At 52.3% G+C, this 18,903-nt stretch overlaps 2 protein-coding genes across 3 annotated transcripts in view; one reads left to right on the top strand and one right to left on the bottom strand.

Annotated features, from left to right (window-relative positions):
- Positions 1 to 7,632, top strand: part of CUL1 (cullin 1) — a 65,081-nt gene extending 57,449 nt beyond the window's left edge. For both annotated transcript variants that reach the window (XM_041002558.1, XM_041002557.1), the window contains exons 15-22: positions 368 to 444; positions 806 to 937; positions 2,122 to 2,214; positions 5,168 to 5,215; positions 5,296 to 5,378; positions 5,861 to 5,966; positions 6,351 to 6,464; positions 7,048 to 7,632. In XM_041002558.1, the coding sequence (XP_040858492.1) occupies positions 368 to 444; positions 806 to 937; positions 2,122 to 2,214; positions 5,168 to 5,215; positions 5,296 to 5,378; positions 5,861 to 5,966; positions 6,351 to 6,464; positions 7,048 to 7,128 (734 nt within the window). In that variant the 3' untranslated portion in view covers positions 7,129 to 7,632. The remainder of the gene's footprint in view (positions 1 to 367; positions 445 to 805; positions 938 to 2,121; positions 2,215 to 5,167; positions 5,216 to 5,295; positions 5,379 to 5,860; positions 5,967 to 6,350; positions 6,465 to 7,047) is intronic.
- A 6,338-nt stretch (positions 7,633 to 13,970) lies between these two features.
- The window catches only part of EZH2 (enhancer of zeste 2 polycomb repressive complex 2 subunit), a 49,935-nt gene continuing 45,002 nt past the window's right edge, over positions 13,971 to 18,903 (bottom strand). The window contains exons 16-20 of the mRNA XM_041002149.1: positions 17,483 to 17,578; positions 16,701 to 16,782; positions 15,791 to 15,871; positions 15,570 to 15,654; positions 13,971 to 14,369 (exon numbers count right to left, since the gene is read on the bottom strand). Of these exons, the coding sequence (XP_040858083.1) occupies positions 14,309 to 14,369; positions 15,570 to 15,654; positions 15,791 to 15,871; positions 16,701 to 16,782; positions 17,483 to 17,578 (405 nt within the window). The 3' untranslated portion in view covers positions 13,971 to 14,308. The remainder of the gene's footprint in view (positions 14,370 to 15,569; positions 15,655 to 15,790; positions 15,872 to 16,700; positions 16,783 to 17,482; positions 17,579 to 18,903) is intronic.

Here is an 18,903-nt window from a genome sequence, read left to right as displayed (position 1 = left end):
TAAGAGTTTTACAAATGTCTGCTAAGGTGAAGTTGCTGAGTGCGTGTTTCCGGTCGTGAATGGCTGTGGGAAAGAAAGCAATTTGCTCTCACCGCTTTGGAGGTCCCAAGTCCAGCGCTGTGGGCCCTGTCAGGTCCCGAGTCCGGCGCCGTGGGCCCTGTCGGGTCCCGAGTTCATGGCAGCACCAGCTGAGCCAGCGCACGCATGCAGAAAAAGGTTACTCCTCAGAAAGGAAGAATTTTTGTCTCCAACTTCTGCTAACACCCTAATAGGCTCAGTTCTGGATTTTATATTCAAGCAGAGTGTGCCATTTAATGCCTTTTCTGATGGTATGTCTTTCTGAACCCTCCCCTGCCCCTCCCCACAGTGGACTTCAGCATTCAGGTGCTGAGCTCTGGATCCTGGCCCTTCCAGCAGTCCTGCACGTTCGCCTTGCCGTCCGAGGTGAGGGTGGGTGAAGGTAGCAGGCTCTGCACCCTCGGGGCTGAGCGGGGGTGGGAGCAGGCACTGTTGGTGGGAGCCCTGGGGAGTGCTGGTGGCACGGGCCATCCGTGTGACAGCTCAGCACAGCAGACTGGTCCACTTGTGTAGAGTGGCACCAGTATGGTCTGTAATAGTCTTGCTAGTGCCTAGTAAAAGCTTGCTGGGTTGTATCTTCTGATGGTTCAAGTGCTCACCGGTCACATGCCCTCCTCTGGAAGCCCCAGTCTTGTCCTGTAACCGCCAGCAGTGTGCCTTATTTAGCCATGCTGAGCCTAGCCCCCAGGGGTGCACACACGTGCCACTGACCTGTCCTTGCCCGCAGCTGGAGCGGAGCTATCAGCGCTTCACGGCCTTCTACGCCAGCCGGCACAGCGGGAGGAAGCTGACGTGGCTCTACCAGCTGTCCAAAGGAGAGCTGGTGACTAACTGCTTCAAAAACAGATACACTTTGCAGGTAAGGTCACTGCTTCATTCTGGACACATGGCAGAATCAGATGACTCACAGAGCTTCTGGGGAAGGAGGCCAAGGTCAGAGGTCAGGTTGTAAGGCAGCCAAGCTGGACTCCTCACGTCATTACGGTGACAGCTGTTTGCCTCTGGCAGAGCAGTTTCAGGTCAGTATTAACCCTCAGTCCCTGCAACAGTACTGAGTGCTAACTGGGCAGCTAGTACCATTTCCCTCTTGTGGATCAGACAGATGGGGCTTTGGGAAACGTGAGTGTCTGAATCCTTGCTTCTGCGTGCCAGAGCCAAGTTCCGAGTAAGGTCTTGGGAGCTGGGTCTTGGCCGTCGGTCTCGGGAGCTCTCAGTGCTGAGCAGTGACAATGCTTCCAACTGTTCAGAACTTTGAGAATTGAGAACTTCAGTGACTCTGTTGCCATAAAATCCTTACAGTGTCTGAGTCCCACCCCGTTCAGAGGTCACCTCGAGTGTCCTTCCTAGCCAGATGGAACAGACGTGTACCCCTAGGCACACCCCAGCACAGAGCCCCTCCCTCCGCTCACCTGCCGCTCACCCCCTCGGCTCTGCCAGCGTAGCCTCTCAGAACCCCGCACCTACTGCCCGTTCTGGGCCTGCTGCCCAGGGGTCCTGAGACAGACACATAGCATCCCTGCCACTTTCCGTGGACCAGCGCCTTGCCTGCTTGTTGCCGTGGGTCAGGTACGAGGGGCAGGTGGGGTGACTGTTCACTGCCCCCACGCTCCAGCTCAGAACCAGTGGGTCTGTCACAGCTGGGCTTTGACAGATGTGCTCACTCAGTACGCAGGTGCTGGTCCATAGCGCACCAGAGATGATTTTCCTTGGCGCAGGTGCCACTGTGGCTTGGCAGGCTGGTGCCAGACGGGGCTGTGTGGCAGGTGAGCAGGCGGGTGTGCTGTATCTTTACGTGGACAGCACACTTCAGGTGAAAGGTCAAAGTCCCTGTAACGTTTGGGGAAGCGGGGATGCCTTTTCAGCCACGCGTCGCCTTGCAGTGTGTGTGATTTTACTGTCTTCCTTTACTCGGTTTATATCCTGTTCCTTTATCAGTGCAGGATTGATCCCATTGATGGATTCCTCAGTTAAGCTGCAGTTTGGGTTGTTGATTCTACGCATTTAGGTTTCTCTTCTCTTTGTTTTACATGTGGGGCCCCCAAGGCCTCTACGTTCCAGATGGCAATCCTGCTGCAGTACAACTCGGAGGACGCGTACACCGTGCAGCAGCTGACCGACAGCACGCAGATCAAAATGGTACCTGCACGTCCCCCAGCTTCTCGTGTGTGTGTGGCCGGGAACGGGAGAAAGTATGGCTGTCTTTGATTTGAAATGGACGTGTGCTTCATGAATGTAATTTGCTCTTGTCCCAGGATTTTAACATATCTCACAAAGGGCTGAGTTTTTTCTTTCCATGTTAACACTCACACCCCATGGCATGCTTTTCTCTCACTCAAGTAACTGGCTCTCTTTTCTGAAAAGATTTGTTCATCTTTATTGGAAAGCCATCTTGCTGGTCCCCTCAAATAATCAGTTATTAATGTTTTTTTCCAGTTAGACTTTTGCTACTAAGCATTAATCTTTACTTAATTTTACCATTATTCTTACTATTGTTTGTTTCTTAATTGAGAATTCAGATAATACAATTTTGCATATTAAAATTCACCATATTAAATGCAGTCATCACGTGTGGCCTTTGAGTGTGCCACTTTCCTTGGCACCCTGTCCTCAAGGCCACCTGCTGCGTGTTGTCAGCCCCTCTCTCTCGTACTTGACCCATGCTGTCTGTGGGTGGACCGTATTTTGGCATCCATCAGTTGGTGGACATTTGAACCTTTTCCGCATTCTGGTGTGGGTGCATACCCAGGTGTGGAGTTCTTGGCTCATGTCCGCGGTTCACGTTGGCAGGTTCGAGCGGTGCACGCTGGGCCACGGCGGTTTGTACCCTCACCAGCAGCCCCGAGGGCTCCACGCGCTCACCGCCGGTCGCTTTCCATTCCTTCCTTGTTGTATTGTCGCTGTCATCCCAGTGGGCTTGAAGCAATCCCATCGTCATGTTGGTTTGCGTTGTCCTAGCGGTAGATGCTGTTTGTAATCTTTTCGTTTGTTTATTAGCTATTTGTGTGTCTTCAGTGAAATGTCTTTTCAATTCTTGCCCATTTTTCAGTTTGCCTATTGACCTTATCAATGCTGAATTGTAAGACATCTTCCTACCGTCTCCTAAATGCATCCCATGGTAGATCCGTGACGTGAGAACACTTCTCTCCCGCTCAGTAGATGTATTCACTTTCTCACATATACAAGTTTTAAATTCTGGTGAGGCCCACGTTGTTCCTTCTTCGGCTGAGTGTGATTTTCGGTATAGTGACTAAGGAATTACTGCTTGTTAGAACCCACAGGCTGCAGTTTGCTGCCTGGTGCCAGCAGCTCTATTGTAAGGCAGTTGCCGAGGATGTTTGCGTTGAGTTACGGCTTCTCGGTGCTTTTCCAGTGACTTGAATGTTCCCCCTTTGCCTTTGGAGCGTTGATCGCTGCTGTTTTGCAGTGAAGTGTGGAAGTGGGGGCTTCCAACTTGGTGCTGCTTCGGAAACATCTCAGTGCTGTTCTGAATCCCTTCCTTCGCTCATGGAATTACTTGCCCATTTCTGGAGGAAGGCTAGTGGAGATCTTGATAAGGGCCCGCACTGCACCTGTGGAGTGCCTTGGGCCGTGTCAGCATTGTAGCAGTGTGGTTTCCAACCCATGAATGTGGTGTGTCTGTCCACGGAGGTCTCTTTTCCTCGAGTGTGTTCTGCAGTTTTCAGTGTGTGTTTCTTGCACTTGGGTTAAATTTCTGAGTGTTTTTGATGCTGTTGTCAATGAAACAACTTTCCTACCCCGACTGATGATTGCTAGCAGAAGGAATTGGCTGGATTCCACACCAAGTCACTCACAGCTTTCACAGAGTCATTTACCAGCCCTGGTAGTTTTGGGAAGGGAGTAAGTTCTTTAGGGGTTTTGAAAATATAATCATGCCATTTGCAAATACAGTTTTATTTCCTCCTTTCTCCATTTGGATGCTTTCATTTTGCCCCATTCTAACGTGAAAGTCTGCTGGAATGCCGACGGGTGTGGTTAGACTAAGTCTCCTTGCCTTGTTCCTGCTCTCAGGGACAAAACTGCCCCTTGGACATAGCTGTGGCTTCTTCCGGAGGCCCCCTTGTCGCAGTTTCATAGTTCACGGAGCAGTGTTGGGTTTCCTCCTGCTCGTCTTGCTCTGTTGGGATGACTCTGTGCTGTTCGTCCGTGGAGTGCTTCGTCCTGGTTGAGCCAGCACTGTGTTCTGGGGTACAATCTAGCCACTCCCTCCCTGGGCTGCTGCAGGCGGAGCAAACCGAACCCCAAGTCCAAACTGGCTCAAAGCCAGAGGCTGCTGGGCGCCGTCGTGGTGCGCAGAAAGTTTCAGGTTTGGACACTGTGGATTATTCGATTAGAGATTATTCAAGTTAGTCCCAAATGTTCCCGCAGCATCCAATAACAGTGAGCTCGCTCCTCTCCTGGGGTTCTTTGCTCATCCTCCCTGCTCCCATCAGGACCAGGAGACAGGCTGCTGGACAGGCTGGCAGCTGGCCTGGCCACCTTTGCTTGGCCTGCTAATCCGAACGCTGTCCTAGTCTCAGCTCCTTGCCACGGCAGCATTCCCTTGTTGAGGCCATAGCTGCCGTCTCCCTCCCCACAGGACACATTGTCCAGGCAAGTCGGGTTCAGTTCACAAAGTGACCCTTGGTGGCCCCAGTGCTGGGACTTTAGAACAATGGCAAGGCCAGCAGCCCATCGCCCTGGCAGCCTGGGCATTAGAAGCAGTGCCCTGTCTGGGGGCAGGCAGGGGGTGACCACGGAGGGTGATGGTGTGTTCTCACAGGGTGAGAGCTCTCAGGGCCTCTACCCCACACCCACATATAACAAGTGTCAGCTTTCATTATTGATCAAGGCCGGGAAGGGATTGGTTTTTAGAGGGGCGGGGAAGTCATAAATTCAGAGACCCTCTAAGAAGCGCATTTCCTCCCTCTGGACGTGATCTGATTGGGTGATGACTGTTGTCATTAAATGGTTGGTTCTTTCCGCCACCCCACCCCGCCCCCCGAAAGTGGACGATGGGGGCGTCTGGGGCTGTTAATGTAAAGAGAAGTACATCTTCCTTTTACCTCACCGTGTTTTTCTTCAATTGCAGGACATTTTGGCCCAGGTCCTACAGATTCTGTTGAAGTCGAAGTTGCTGGTATGTGCTGTTCTTTTTGTGCAGTTGCCAGGAAGCCGCCCCTGGAGGCTGTGTAGTTAACAGCCGGTTTTTTCTTACAGGTCTTGGAAGATGAAAATGCGAATGTTGATGAAGTGGAACTGAAGCCAGATACTTTAATAAAATTATATCTTGGTTATAAAAAGTAAGAAAACTCTAATAAATAGGTGGTCCTATGCCATAGATGTACCCCAGCCCTGCGAGTGCATTTCTATGAAACCTAAGGCAGATGACAAACTCGGCCTACCGGGTCCCAAGTCGGATACAGCCTGCCTCTAGGCCACGTAGTGGGGGTCCTGGGCGTCCTCCCATTTGCCTTGGAGTTTAGGGTTTTTGTTGGACAAGTAAGCCTAGGAAGTTTAGACTCCTGCGTCCAGGCGTCTTGATTCTGTTTCGTCTGACAAGTCCTGGGGAAGCGGCCGAAGGAGCTGGCTTGCCTGCAGCACAGATGGCATGGCTGGCAGCAGAGAAGGAAGCCTCCCCGCTTGGGGACGCGGGGAGCTGGGGGCAGGACGTTCCCCGCGGGGGCCGGGACTTGCGTGGGAGGAGCTATGTCAAGGTAGAAAACTAGAAGCTTGAGTCAGCCTCCTGCTCAGTCGTGATTGGTCCCCCCGACTCTGTTGACAGTAAGAAGTTAAGGGTTAACATCAATGTGCCAATGAAGACTGAGCAGAAGCAGGAACAAGAAACCACACACAAGAACATAGAGGAAGACCGCAAACTGCTAATCCAGGTGAGCGGCGGCCGTGGGCACGGGCGTGGCACTGCTGGTCCCCGTTGGGTGGGACTGGGGGTGGTGGCAGGGGTCCCGGGGGCAGGGGTCCCGGGGGCTGTGGTGCCAGGGCGAGTTGTTCGACGAGAGGATGAGCAGCTCCCATGGGCCTGAAGATGCAGGGGTTTTTTTGTTTTGTTTTTGGCTTTTTTTTTTCTTTAAAAATGCTTTGTGATTGTTGGTAAAAGTGCTCACAAGCTCAGAGTCCACTAAAGCTGTGGCCGCATCGGGACGGAAGCCTGTGTGATGGAGGGGCTCCCCGGCCCCCCAGCAGCCCGGGGACCGGCGGCAGCAGGCACGGGGGGCTGTGGGCAGCAGCCGGAGTGCGTGTCTTTGCGTGCGCAGGCGGCCATTGTGCGGATCATGAAGATGAGGAAGGTCCTGAAGCACCAGCAGTTGCTCGGCGAGGTTCTCACGCAGCTCTCCTCCAGGTTCAAGCCTCGGGTCCCTGTCATCAAGGTACGGAGCCGGCGGGGGCCTTCCCCGCGTGGCGGAGGCAGGTGGCTTCTTCAGTGATTATTCCACACAAGAAAATCTACTTCATTGCAATTTGTAACTGGAATACTTTCATACAGAGCACACCATTTGGTCGTTTGTACAAAGTGAACCTGTGTGTGGGTCACTGCAGCAAGGACGAAGCCCGGCCAGTGTGCGCAGGCTCGGGCAGTCACACTGGTGGTCTCAGAGGGCAGCAGGGAAACCCGCCTCCCTGCAACAGAGTGGGGAGGCCCCGGGTGACCCCCAAGTTACACTGCATGCGGGTACAGGGTGTGACCGGCCCTGCTCTGGAGGAAGGCTGAGTGGGGCCCGAGCGCCGCCGGCCAGCTCTGCAGGGGCTCGGCACCCCAGCAAAGGAGATGCCCCAGCTCTGTTCTCCAGGAGTGTCTGCTGCCTGGGGACAGACCTTGTGTGTGGGGTCAGTTTCCTGCCCACTGAACTCCCAAGAGGGGCGGACCCCGAGGCGAGGCTGGCCTATTCCCGTGGCTCATAGTAATCGTCTTTCTCTTCCCATTTCGTTGCCTCTTCGTTTTTAAACCCCCAGAAATGCATCGACATTCTGATCGAGAAGGAGTACCTGGAGCGAGTGGATGGTGAGAAGGACACCTACAGCTACCTGGCTTAGCCCTTCCAGGAGGGTCTGACTGCGTGACCCGCGGCAAACAGCTCGTGACGGAAAGAATGAAAACACCTCGAGTTCGTAGCAGCCAGCCTGCCACCACTGGACCTCCCTTTTTACAACTGAGACTGGACTCCACCAGCCGGTCTCAGCCCACACCAGAACTGCTCAGGACTGTCCCATTTCAAGTCTGTAAATATGGACACCGATGCCATTTAACCTAATTTAAGAACAGAGGGGAATTGAACCTTTCATGCTGAGGGCTGCATGCGACTGCATTTAAATCAACACATTGGCCACCTGAGTGCCAGCCGCCGGCTGGACCAGCACTTGGAGAGCGAGTCTGAACGGGCCCACGTGTACTCTGCTATGAAGAACCATTTGTATAGTGTGTTTCATTTTCTAATGTGTGAAATAAAGAAAATTAAAGGATTTCTGTACAAGTTGCATTTGGTTTTGTTTTAAGTTTTACTAATTTCTATATGTAAATAAAGATACAATGATTGTGCAGATTTTTATTCCCAGTGTCTTCCTGTAGTGTAAAAAGAGCCACATCCTTCCGACTGAAGATGGTTTTCAATGTTGTGATCTGGCTTGCTGGTTTCTCAGCACTCCCCTAGTGACCGGAACATGGCATGGGAGACTGTGGCCACGGAGGACTCTGTTGGACGCTTAGGAGAATGGAAAGGGTTAATCACAACTCCCTTGGAACAGAAAGGCTGGAAGCCGCAGGTGGGCCTTTAGGCCCTGCATCCCTCAGGAGTCGCGTGGAGGACACTGGTGGAGGATGCTGGCAGCTGGAGGCGCAGCGGAGCCTCCTCCCGGGCTTGCTCTGGCCCCAGCTAGTTAGCCTAACGGGAGCGCGGATGGAAACCTCCGCTCTCCCTGGGGTGGGTCACTGGCTTAGAGGCGAGCTGCACTAGCTCTGTCCTGGACACCTGCAAAAGGTGCTGAGCCATCCCACTGTGGCTCTGCTCACATCCTGGAGAGCCCCTTCCCAGTGCCTGCGCGGCTCCAGTTGGTGGTCTGTACAGTGTGGTCCGGCCACAGAGCAGCAGCCTGGGAGATTAGCAGTGAGGCTCAGGGTCACAGCTTCTCCGCTGGGAGCCGTCTTCCTCCGCAGTCCTAGCAGTCTCCGGTGCCCGAGGCCAGCTCTGCAAGCCAGTCACAGGATCGCTCAGGTGAGTATTGGTTGGCAACCCGGTGCGTAACAGCATGGGTCACGCAGCAAGGTGCACGGGCCCAGCACTTCAATGGTTTCCCTACTCGGCCATGCTCCCTCAGGTCCTTCCCTGGAACCCTGTGTCCTTGCAGCGCAGGAGCCCCGCACTCGGGTTCTGCTGGAAACTGCCGCCAGCACCTGGACTGTGAGTCACAACACTGGCTTCTCGGGATGCACTCCTCCGCTGTGAAGCAGCCACGGCCCCACTCTGCACCTGCGCGAGTCCCACCCAGAACGGGAATGCCGGAAGGAGACTCTGCTGGGATCTCCAGGGCCTGCAGAAGCTGGCACCTCTTGGGTGAGTGTCTCGGGACACTGGAAATTGTCACGGGGAAACAAAGCGAGGCTCAGGTGGAGTCTGAGTCAAACCTCCCTGTGTCCTTCCTGAGATGAATGCGAGGTTGATGGATTGTGCAGGAAAGGCCAAAGCCGGTTCCTGGAAGGCCCACGTGGTTGGACATCCCCGAGTTGGCCATCCCAGAAGCGCAGCCCCTGGCCCTCTGGCCCCTCGTCCCTCGGCTAGAGTGCACCACACGGTGCCACAGTGTCGCAGGTGCACTTGGCCTTCTGGTTAACTCCTGCCTCTACTTGTGAATATTTTTCCCATCCAGGTCAGCGGGGCCACCTAGAACTAGAGAAGCTGGCAGCCTCCATGCACCAAATGCCAGTGCCCGAATGGATCTGCTCACACTGTGTCACGTGAGCACAGAGCACTCTGCAGACGTGAGGTGGGACAGGTCCAAACCCCGTGTCAGTAACCTACACGTGTTCACCTTGACTTGAAGGTTGAGGCAGATGCTTCATGCACTGCACGCACTGCTTCCCCCTCCCCCCCACTTGGCCTTGGGCCCTCGTCTGCCAGGCGTGGGGTCGGGGGACCTGGCCAGCTGAATGAACACGCTGCCTTAGGCTGTGCCCCATTAGGCAGGGCTGGTACTCAATCCCAGGCATCTGAGACGGTGAGCGGATGCCTCAAGCAGGATGTTTTTGATGGACATGCCGACCTCCAGCCTTGCTTGCTGCCACACGGGAGCTGTTTCAGAAAGCCACCAAAACCAAGGGAAATGGCACTTGCTACTGAATCCACAGTCGGAGCGGGCACAGCGCCTGCCCACCCGCACCCGGAAGCGGAGGTTCACCTTCTAATCCAGCACGACACTGGAACCCCTCCTTTGACGACTCGGAATAAAAACCCACTGCAGCCTCGGCAGGGCAGAGGAGCAGGGTGTGTCCGGCTGGATCCTGGGTCCCAAGCAAACTCCTCTTGCCCGGTGGGGAGACCAGGCAAGGGGGACTTTGTCTCCACACCGTGAGGGCAGCAGCCCCTTCGGTGGGGCTGGTGTCACATGTGTGCAAAGAAGGGACCGTGCCCTTGTCACTGCCTGCGACAAAGCAGCTGAACTATGGGGCCCCAAGAATGAAATGTTTTGATTTAAACATTTTGAAGTGTTTGCTAATTATTGAACATTGGTATAGTTTTCCTCTGAAATTGATTTCCCCATACCCACGTGAAAACGCAAGCGTGCTGACTCACACCTGCTTTATTTGCTCCTTTGCTGCAGCAGGTGGTAGAGGTTAGCAGAAGTCACAGCACTCCGCCTGCCCGAGGACTTTCTTGGACCCGAGCGTCCTGTGGCAGACGACATGACTGTCCCAACAGGTGAGTGTGTGTGTCGCTACTTCTAATCCTCCTTGGCCACAGGCAGCCTCACTGGAATCCTTATAACAGTAAAAGGAATAAGTATGTATTTCTTTTCGCAAAAACATTAGTTTTTCCAAAATGCTCAACCTCAGGGCCTGGCACAATGGCTCGATGGTCCAATCCTTACATTGCAAGCACCGGGATCCCAGCGTGCCAGTTTGTGTCCCTACTGCCCCCCTTCCCATCCTGGCCTGGAAAAGCAGCAAAGGACGGCCCAAAGCCCTGGGACCCTGCATTCACGTGGGAGACCCGGAAGAAGCTCCTGGCTTCTGGCTCCTGGCTTTGGATCGGTGCAGCTCTGGCCACTGTGTCCACTTGGGGAGTGAAGCAGCAGATGGAAGATATTTGCCTCTCCTCTCCATAAAATCTGATCTGCCTTTCCTATAAAAATTAATCTTCTAAAGTGCTTATTCACGTTGTTTTAATGGCCTACTTGCCACTCTCCCTCACTCATATCTGTTGGTTTATGTCTGACATTTGACAAGAGTCCCCGGCACCTTGGACAGAGGCGGAAATACACAGAAGGCTGGGAGGGCGCGAGCCAGCAAGCGCTGAAAAACGAACGGCAGCTTCCGGGTGAGTGGTTTTAACTCACTTTGATAAGGATATTTCAGAATCTGTAGCAAGTGTAATCTAAAACCTGCCCCCTCCCAAAAAAAAAATCCAAGGTTTTTTAAATATACATTTTAACTATTTTCCAAATTTTTTAAGCACTCTCATAGAAGATAACCTAGAAAAGGATTTAGACAAGCAAAGCAGTGCTGCTCTGCGGTGCCTGACTGCAGCTGGGGGGGGCCACCAGCATCTGTCAAATGGGTATATGTCAAGTATCTCTGGTCAGAAAAAACTTCATGGTCATAGAAGCTACTCAGTATGTTTGGGGAAGTGCCTTTTATTTTTTAAGATTTATTTTTATTGGAAAGGCAGATTTAGAGAGGAAGATATTCCGTCCACTGGTTCACTCCCTAAGTAGCTACAATATCTGAAGCTCAGGAGTCAGGAACTTCCTCCAGGTCTCCCACGCGGGTACAGGGTGCCAAGGCTTTGGGCCGTCCTCGATTGCCTTTCCAGGCCTCAAGCAGGGAGCTGGATGGGAAGTGGGGCTGCCGGGATTAGAACCAGTATCCATATGGGATCCCAGCACATGGAAGGTGAAGATTTAGCCACTAGGCTATGGCACCAAGCCCAAGAAGTGCCATTTCTTTTTTTTTTTTTTAAGATTTATATTATTTTTATCGGAAAGGCGGATATACAGAGAGGAGAGACAGAGAGGAAGATCTTCTGTCCGATGATTCACTCCCCAAGTGAGCACAACGACTGATGCTATGCTGATCTGAAGCCAGGAGCCTCTTCCAGGTCTCCCACGCGGGTGCAGGGTCCCAAAGCTTTGGGCCATCCTCCACTGCTTTCCTGGGCCACAGGCAGGGAGCTGGAAGGGAAGCGGGGCCGCTGGGATTAGAACCGGCACCCATATGGGATCCCAGGGCATGCAAGGCAAGGACCTTAACCACTGCACCATCGTGCCGGGCCCAAGAAGTGCCATTTCTAAACCCAGTATAAAACGCTTGCTGTTCGTGGACACCAGGCCGCAGCCCGGGAGACACCCACATTGCATCTCAGTCCCAGCACCCCCGCTTCTGCTCCAGCTCCTGCTAAAGCATCCGGGGAGGCGGCAGCCGGCTCCTGAGCTCATGACCCTGGTACTACAAAGGCGACCTGGATGGAGGTCTGGGCTCCTGGCTTCAGGCTGGGCCAACCTTGGGGGTCCAGGCATTGGACGAGGAAAATAAAGCAAAAACAATGACACTGGACAGTGCTCAAAAATCACTGCGCCCCACCAAGGCTACACTGGGGACCGAGGAGCTACTGCACAGCACCTGGCTGGACTTGCTCCCCCTGCCGGTTACCGACTCTGCACAGAGAGCCGTGGATGCAGTGAGCTCTCAGCAGTGACTATTAGAGCCCAGCCACCTCTGAACTGGCCTTCAGGTGGTAGTGAGGAGTGACATCATTGAGGCTTCAAAAAGAAATGACCAACCAACGTAATAAAATAACCTGTTTCAGGACTGACCTGCTGTGTGCCAAGAGCAAACCCTGGGAATTTCTATTCTGAATCCGCAGCTGACCATGAGTGAGAACAGAGACAACATTCCTTAGCGCTAGCTTTAGGCGACCGGCACCAAGGCAAAGCACGGTGAGCCTCCTTCCGTGGCACCAGCATCCCACATGGGCACCGGTTCAAATCCTGGTAGCTCTACTCCAGGTCCAAGTCCCTGGCTAATGGCCTGGGAAGGCAGCAGAGGATGGTCTAAGTCCTTGGACCCTGTACATCCACATGGGAGACCCAGAACAAGTGCCTGGCTCCTGAATTTGAGCCAGCCTAGTTCCAGCAAGAGCAGCCATTCGGGGAGTGGCCCTCTTTCTCTTGTAACTGCCTTTCAAACAAAAAGTAATTTTAAAAAAGAACAAACAACTGGGAGAGACCTTAGGATTAACACGTAAGAGATTGGAGTCATGGGCAAGCAACAGCGACGTAAATTCTTATTTATATATATTAATCTGCAAAGAAGTCCCCAGCTGTAGGCAACCGCACAGGTTGCCCTATACCTAGGCAAGTGTTGCACTGCTGGGAGAAAGCAGCCAGGAGCTGGCAGGTACTATGAGCCAGATTTTTGCCAAATTTGTGTTAACTATACCAGTATGACAGTATGTATTCTTACCCTTTTTTTTTTTTTTCAAAAGGTAAGTGCGGAATGCAGGAAACACTGGGCCAGACACACGCCCTGGCGGGGAGGGGCAAGGTGCTGCTGACTGCCTGGGGAACAGGGTCCGGGGACATACTGGAGGACTGGTTACAGGAACGGAATGACTTCTGGAGTCTTCCACGGGCTGGGCCACTGCACTTGCAGGCAGGTGAGGGAGCTGGGATGGACTGGTTCAGAGGGGGTAATAGGAGGGTATGTCTGGGTCAGGCCAAGGCACCCACCCATGTGGGAGACCTGGGCTGGGTAAATAGCATCACCCACCACCAACTAGTACACATAAAAGCTGGGACTGGGGGACACGCCTGACTGAGACAGGCCACAGCACCCATCAGATCACGTGAAAGATGGGCCTGGTGGCAGAACTGACCAGGCAATGGCATCCAGCAGAATGTGCGCTGGCTGGTGCAGGTGGCCTGAACCCGACCCTGCACTGGTCATGTCTGAGGTCACTCCAGGGCATGTTTCTTGGGGGTCTCTCCAAGCAGACCACTGGACTCAGACCCCCGTCACAGGAAAAATCACAGGATGTATGGCCCAACCTCGGAGTGTATGTATCGGGACCGGACCTGCTCAGTTGCTGATAGCTGTGCGGTGAGCAGTGTGTCCAGAGGCACACAGGGACAGGACAGCCAGCTCGTCTAGAGGACGGAGAGAACAAGCGGCAGCCCCCTCCTGGCCGAGCTTTGCAGCAAGTTCCCGGGCCTGTGGATGCACTGGGTGGGCCTTGGACTTTCTCAACCCTGGAGCAACGAAGCGGACATCTCAGAACCATCACAACCACTCAAGTAACACCCTCAGAACATGCTTCTCGCATCGGGGACTAAGGCTTCATCAAACGACCGTCCCCACCGTCCCTGGGTGCCGACGCGGTCTGAAGGAGGAGCCCCCTCTCCTGTGGACAAAGGAGGAAAAGCTACCGACCCTAATCAGACCCACACGTTTGCATCCCTCTCAACTATGTAAGTAATATTTAAAACAAAATGAAACAAAAGAACTAAAAAAACCTTTACAGATGTCTTCTACATACTAACAGGCAATATTACCATTTGCTGCCTTAGTAAATTCTGTTATCTGTTACTATGCAACGCATTGTCATGCAAATCAACATGCTGCTCACCAATAGCAGTGGTGTCCAAAGTCACAGGAAGGAGTAGTTTGGAGGTGTTCTCGGTAAAGAGTCCTTTTCTACAGCCGGCTGATGAAGCTTAATGTTAGTTGACTCAACAAACACGCAGAAGTTCAAGTATTCTTTATTCAAAATTGAAAAATGTACCATACTGCATTATTGCAAAAATTCACTGGTACAAAACACTTTTGCAGCTGGTGAAAAGGCAATAAAAACTTGATTTTAAAACTCATTACTATAAATTATTCTTACAGTACTTTGCAAATTCAGAAATTCAGACTGCATTTTCCTTTTCTAAATTGCCCACAGTACTCGAGGTTCTGAAGCTAAGGCAGCTGTTCCAGAGGCAGGGGAGGAGGAGGTAGCAGGTGTCACGGGATTTCCATTTCTCTCTCGATGCCCACGTACTTCAGGGCGTCAGCCTGGCTGTATCTGAAACCATATGGAGAAGAGTGACCACCTTCCCAACACCCACGCCTGCTAACCAGGGTGCACAAAACCAAGAGGCAGACACCCAACGCAGAGCTGCGTGTCCTCGCTGTGTCACCGCGAAGCAGCAGGAGAGCAGCCAGCAGGTTCTCAACTTGGAGATCTGGTCCAACCCAAGCATTCCCCTCAAGTCACTAGAGAAATAATCCTGACTTAGCAACAATGACTGCAGCCGCCAGGACAAAGGGCCAAGGAGCAACGGAAGCCAGGTGAAAGCTGGAGGACAAGAGATGCCGGGCAGCACCGGGCGGAGCCCCCGCCCCCTCTGACACCAGACACACCTCCCCTCCCGGCTCAGGCCTGGCCTGCGGCATCCGCCCAAAGACCTGCCTCAGACCTGCTATCAGATCCTACTTCGCCACAACAGCTTCTAAAAACAACTTCTATGTGGAATTTATATTCAGCTACAGGATTTATTTAGACATTCACCTGATTGCATTTAAATGAACATTACACGTGCAGCTTGTTAAATTGGGCTCACAGAGCTTGAGGACAAAGTGTAAACTACTGGCCTAACAGGTACCTCGTAATCGCTGTTGGCGGCCCCCACCCCGGGACTCTCCCTGCAGAGATAACCCACGGGTATTTGCCTGAAAAGCTGAAGTCGCTCTACCCGTGCTAACTGCAAGGTTGCATGCAGTACACCATGTAACTGTGGTACACCATGTAACTGTATGCAGGACACTGTGTGACTGTATGCAGGACACCCTGTAACTGTGGTACACCCTGTAACTGTGGTACACCGTGTAACTGTATGCAGGACACCCTGTAACTGTGGTACACCCTGTAACTGTGGTACACCGTGTAACTGTATGCAGGACACCCTGTAACTGTGGTACACCGTGTAACTGTGTGCAGGACACCACCAAGCACTCAAGGTCAGGACAAGGACCAGCAGGTGCACGCGGCTCTGAGAAGCAGCGCTCTCTGCATAGGCTGCTGCACGTCTTAAAACCAAGCTCCGCCGTGCAGGAGCTGCGCTGCTGGGGAAGCCTGACGCAACGCCTTCCCAACGCCAACATCACCTGTGACTGACTGGTCGAGAAGTCCCCCTCCAGCGACAGCAGTTCTCACCAGGCACCGACAGTCAGTGTCCAGGGCTCACGATGCGCGTAGGAAATGAGAAACGTGCTTTTAACTAACCTGTAATCGAAAAACAACTCCTCACCCGTCTGGATGGCTCTTTTAGCAAAAATGCCTATCCTGTGGTCTCCGTTCACCATCATAACTGGGAAGAGAGAGACACTGGGGTCAGCAGCGTGAACCGGCTTGCCCACGGGACCCAGCTGCCCTGGAGGTTCTCCGCCCTCGTTGGCAGCCAGGCACGTCACGCCACAATGTGCGTGACATCTCAGGTTACCCACCTTTTGCATAGCAGTTGGGATTCACTGAATGATTTGCAAAACGAATCTTATTACCCTTGCGGGTCGCATCCACTACAAAATCTAAAGAAGGGGAAAAAAATATGGTGGAAAATTTGCTATGGATTAATAAACACATTCTGGAAATGCAACTGGGTCTAGTTCTTCAGAGTCTGAATTCAAAAGCGTAAAGATCCCGCAGCGAACTTCATCCCATTCTAAATGCCATCTGGGAGCAGGTGGCTGGTCTGAGTTACAATCAAACACTGGCAACTCAAGGTGGTTTCTTCACACCATTATTTACTATGTATTATTAAGCGGAACAACTTTTTCAAAGGGATCTAAATCCCACACAACATAAAAATAGTCATTTTCACGAGTAAGGTTATATTATTTTCATTATATTGTCTACATAATGTATTTACATATGAAAAACCACTTGTTCAAGCAGCCTCTCTCCACGCCGAGCACACCCTACACCATCACATCACCGCTCCCCTCCGAACAGCAAGAGAAAAAGCAGCAGCCTTTGGTTCTCCGTCTTTGGAAGATAACTTTCAATATGATGTTCCATGTCTTTCCCATGCCAGAAGTACTGATGTGAAGATGGCTGGCAAGCTTACTCACACCCAAGTGCTCAGGAACCAAGAAGGCCAGCACAGGGGAGGGCCTGCAGACTGCGTTCCCAGGGGCGGGCTGGGGCGTGGCCAGCACCCTGCTCCCGGAGTTCACCCTGCTCCTGGAGAGTCGGGCCCGCCAGCTCAGCCCTCCCTCTCTGCCAGGGGGTGGAAGGCACCACGCTGCTCAAGAGCTCCTGCAGGCCACTGCATGATCGCCCTTTCCAAACACGCAGCCCAGGACCCCAACTGCAGCTCAGAGGAACAAAGCACTTGTATGTGGCTCAGAAACATACCATTGTTCAAGTTGAACAAAAAGCTGCACATGTATTTATCATACACTTTCCCTCTTCTGTCTGCTTCATCTTGAGATATTATCTGAAAGACACAAGAAGACAGTTTTTGGGCCAGGCAACACAGCCTGCTGGTACCCACAAAAGCTCGAGGACCTTCCATCTTCCTAAGAACACTGAACAAAGATCACCAGCAACCCATCACTTTTTCATTTGCTCTGTACACTGATAAGAACAGCAACAGTTTTAAGGATTCCAACTCAAATATTCTTATAATACAGCTCAACAATTATGCTTAGGACTTGGCACAGTAGCCTAGTGGCTAAAGTCCTTGCCTTGCACACACTGGAATCCCACATAAGCTTTGGTTCGTGTCCCAGCTGCTCCGCTTCCCATTCAGCTCCCTGCCTGTGGTCTGAGAAAGCAGTGGAGGACGACTCAAAACCTTGGGACCCTGTATCCATGTGGGAGACCCAGAGGAACCTCCTGGCTCCTGGCTTCCTGCGCGCCAGCCCTAAGGCACCGAGGACAGGATCACGGCCAGGCCCTTCCCACTCCCACTGCGAGCTGAAGCATGACAAACCCGACACGGCAAAGCGCTTGTTCTCCTCGTTCCCGCCAAGTGAGAAAAGCCACATGCGGCTAAAACTGAAGCACCCCAGTTACTGAGCACCCCAAATCCACAAGGCCAGGCTCATGTCAGAAGGTGATTTTTCTATTCACTGCTAATCAAACGCAGCGGACTTACCCAGTGAGCATGAGAACACACGCCGAGTCCACCTTACCTCTCCACAGTATTCAGAGATGAATTCGTTTTTTTGCACAGGGTCTTTGATAAAAATTCCCCAGCCTGCCACATCAGATGGCGCCAGCAATAAATGCTAGAGAATAAAACACAATCATGTTCTCATAGAGGAAAGCAGAGACAGACCTATTCCAACACAGCGATTCAAAACACTGAATCTTCAGTCACATGAGAGCTGCTGGGGACACTGGCGACCTGCAGAAACAAAGCTTTGGCCTTGATGACATGCGGGAGGGGGTGTTGTGGCACAGCACTCTGTGCCCTGGACCTGGGATCCTGGCCCTCCTCGATTACTGACCGAGCTTCCTGCTGAGGCACCTGGAAGGCAGCAGAGGATGGCCCGCGTCCTTGGGTCCCTGGCCCCTCCTGGGAAACCCAGATCGAATTCTGAGTACTGGCTCTAGGCTGACTCAACCCCGCTAGTGCAACCATTTGGTCCTTTCAAAAAGAAAAAGAGACGGGAGAGTTACTCTTGGTCTCAGAAAACACCTCTGCTTTGCACTAGCTCTTGGCGGCCTTAAGTGACTGCCTTTCAGTTTGGATTTAACCAAGGAACACCAGTCACCCCCCCTCCCCCAATGGTTTCTACTATTACCAGCCCCTCCACTTTCAGTTCTCCATGAAGCCCTGCCACCTACACCTCTTCCCCCAGTCTAGCATCCTATTTTTAGCTGAAATGCCAAGATAATCACTGTGAACGTTACAGTTAAGGATTCATTCCCAAACATATGCTCATTAGTATTTTTACACAAAATCCTTGAATTGTCAAAAGGCTGTCTGGCCACCCAGGCTTGCAGTCCAGCCCTGTTCTGGTCCATCCTGACTTCACTTGGCAAGTAAGTCTCCCAAATCCCAAATCCCCTCCTCATTAGAAAACAGCTAAATGTTATCAGGAAAATAAAATCCAGCAGGTAAAAGGCAGCCACATAGGCTTCTGTCTTGAGAATTAAGAAATGTTTACAACAATGACATGTTAATACTGATAGTGTTACCCATGTTCTGAACAAACTAATGGAAAAGTGTATCATTCAATGGTGAATATGGGATGAGGCAAAGAAATTGGAAGATTTTTAGGTCTGAAGATGCTTTGGGAAACGATCATTGGTGTGATTAAAGCACATCCAGTAAAAAATCACCCACCCTGACCCAGATGCCGGACATGCCACAGGCTTCAGTGGGCCTCGGTTCAGACACAGCAGACAAAATCAGGAGGACTTAGGTGGCATGCCGGAAGAGAACCAACTGCAATGGCATCTAACAGAACAGAGTTCAACAAACTAAGATGCCTGCCCACGAAACACATCTGAACACAAGACGATGGCACGGGAGCAACACCACAGCGAGGCTAGGGCTAAAATGCCCAGACTTGATTTCTTACTAATTTATTTTAAGAAATCTGCC

This window comes from Ochotona curzoniae, unplaced genomic scaffold (genome assembly GCF_017591425.1).
Source record: "Ochotona curzoniae isolate NIBS_2020 unplaced genomic scaffold, NIBS_Ocur_1.0 scaffold_2476, whole genome shotgun sequence".
NCBI lineage: Eukaryota > Metazoa > Chordata > Mammalia > Lagomorpha > Ochotonidae > Ochotona > Ochotona curzoniae.
The sequence above is the reverse complement of the archived record's forward strand: the minus strand, read 5'-3'. Positions and strand labels throughout refer to the sequence as shown.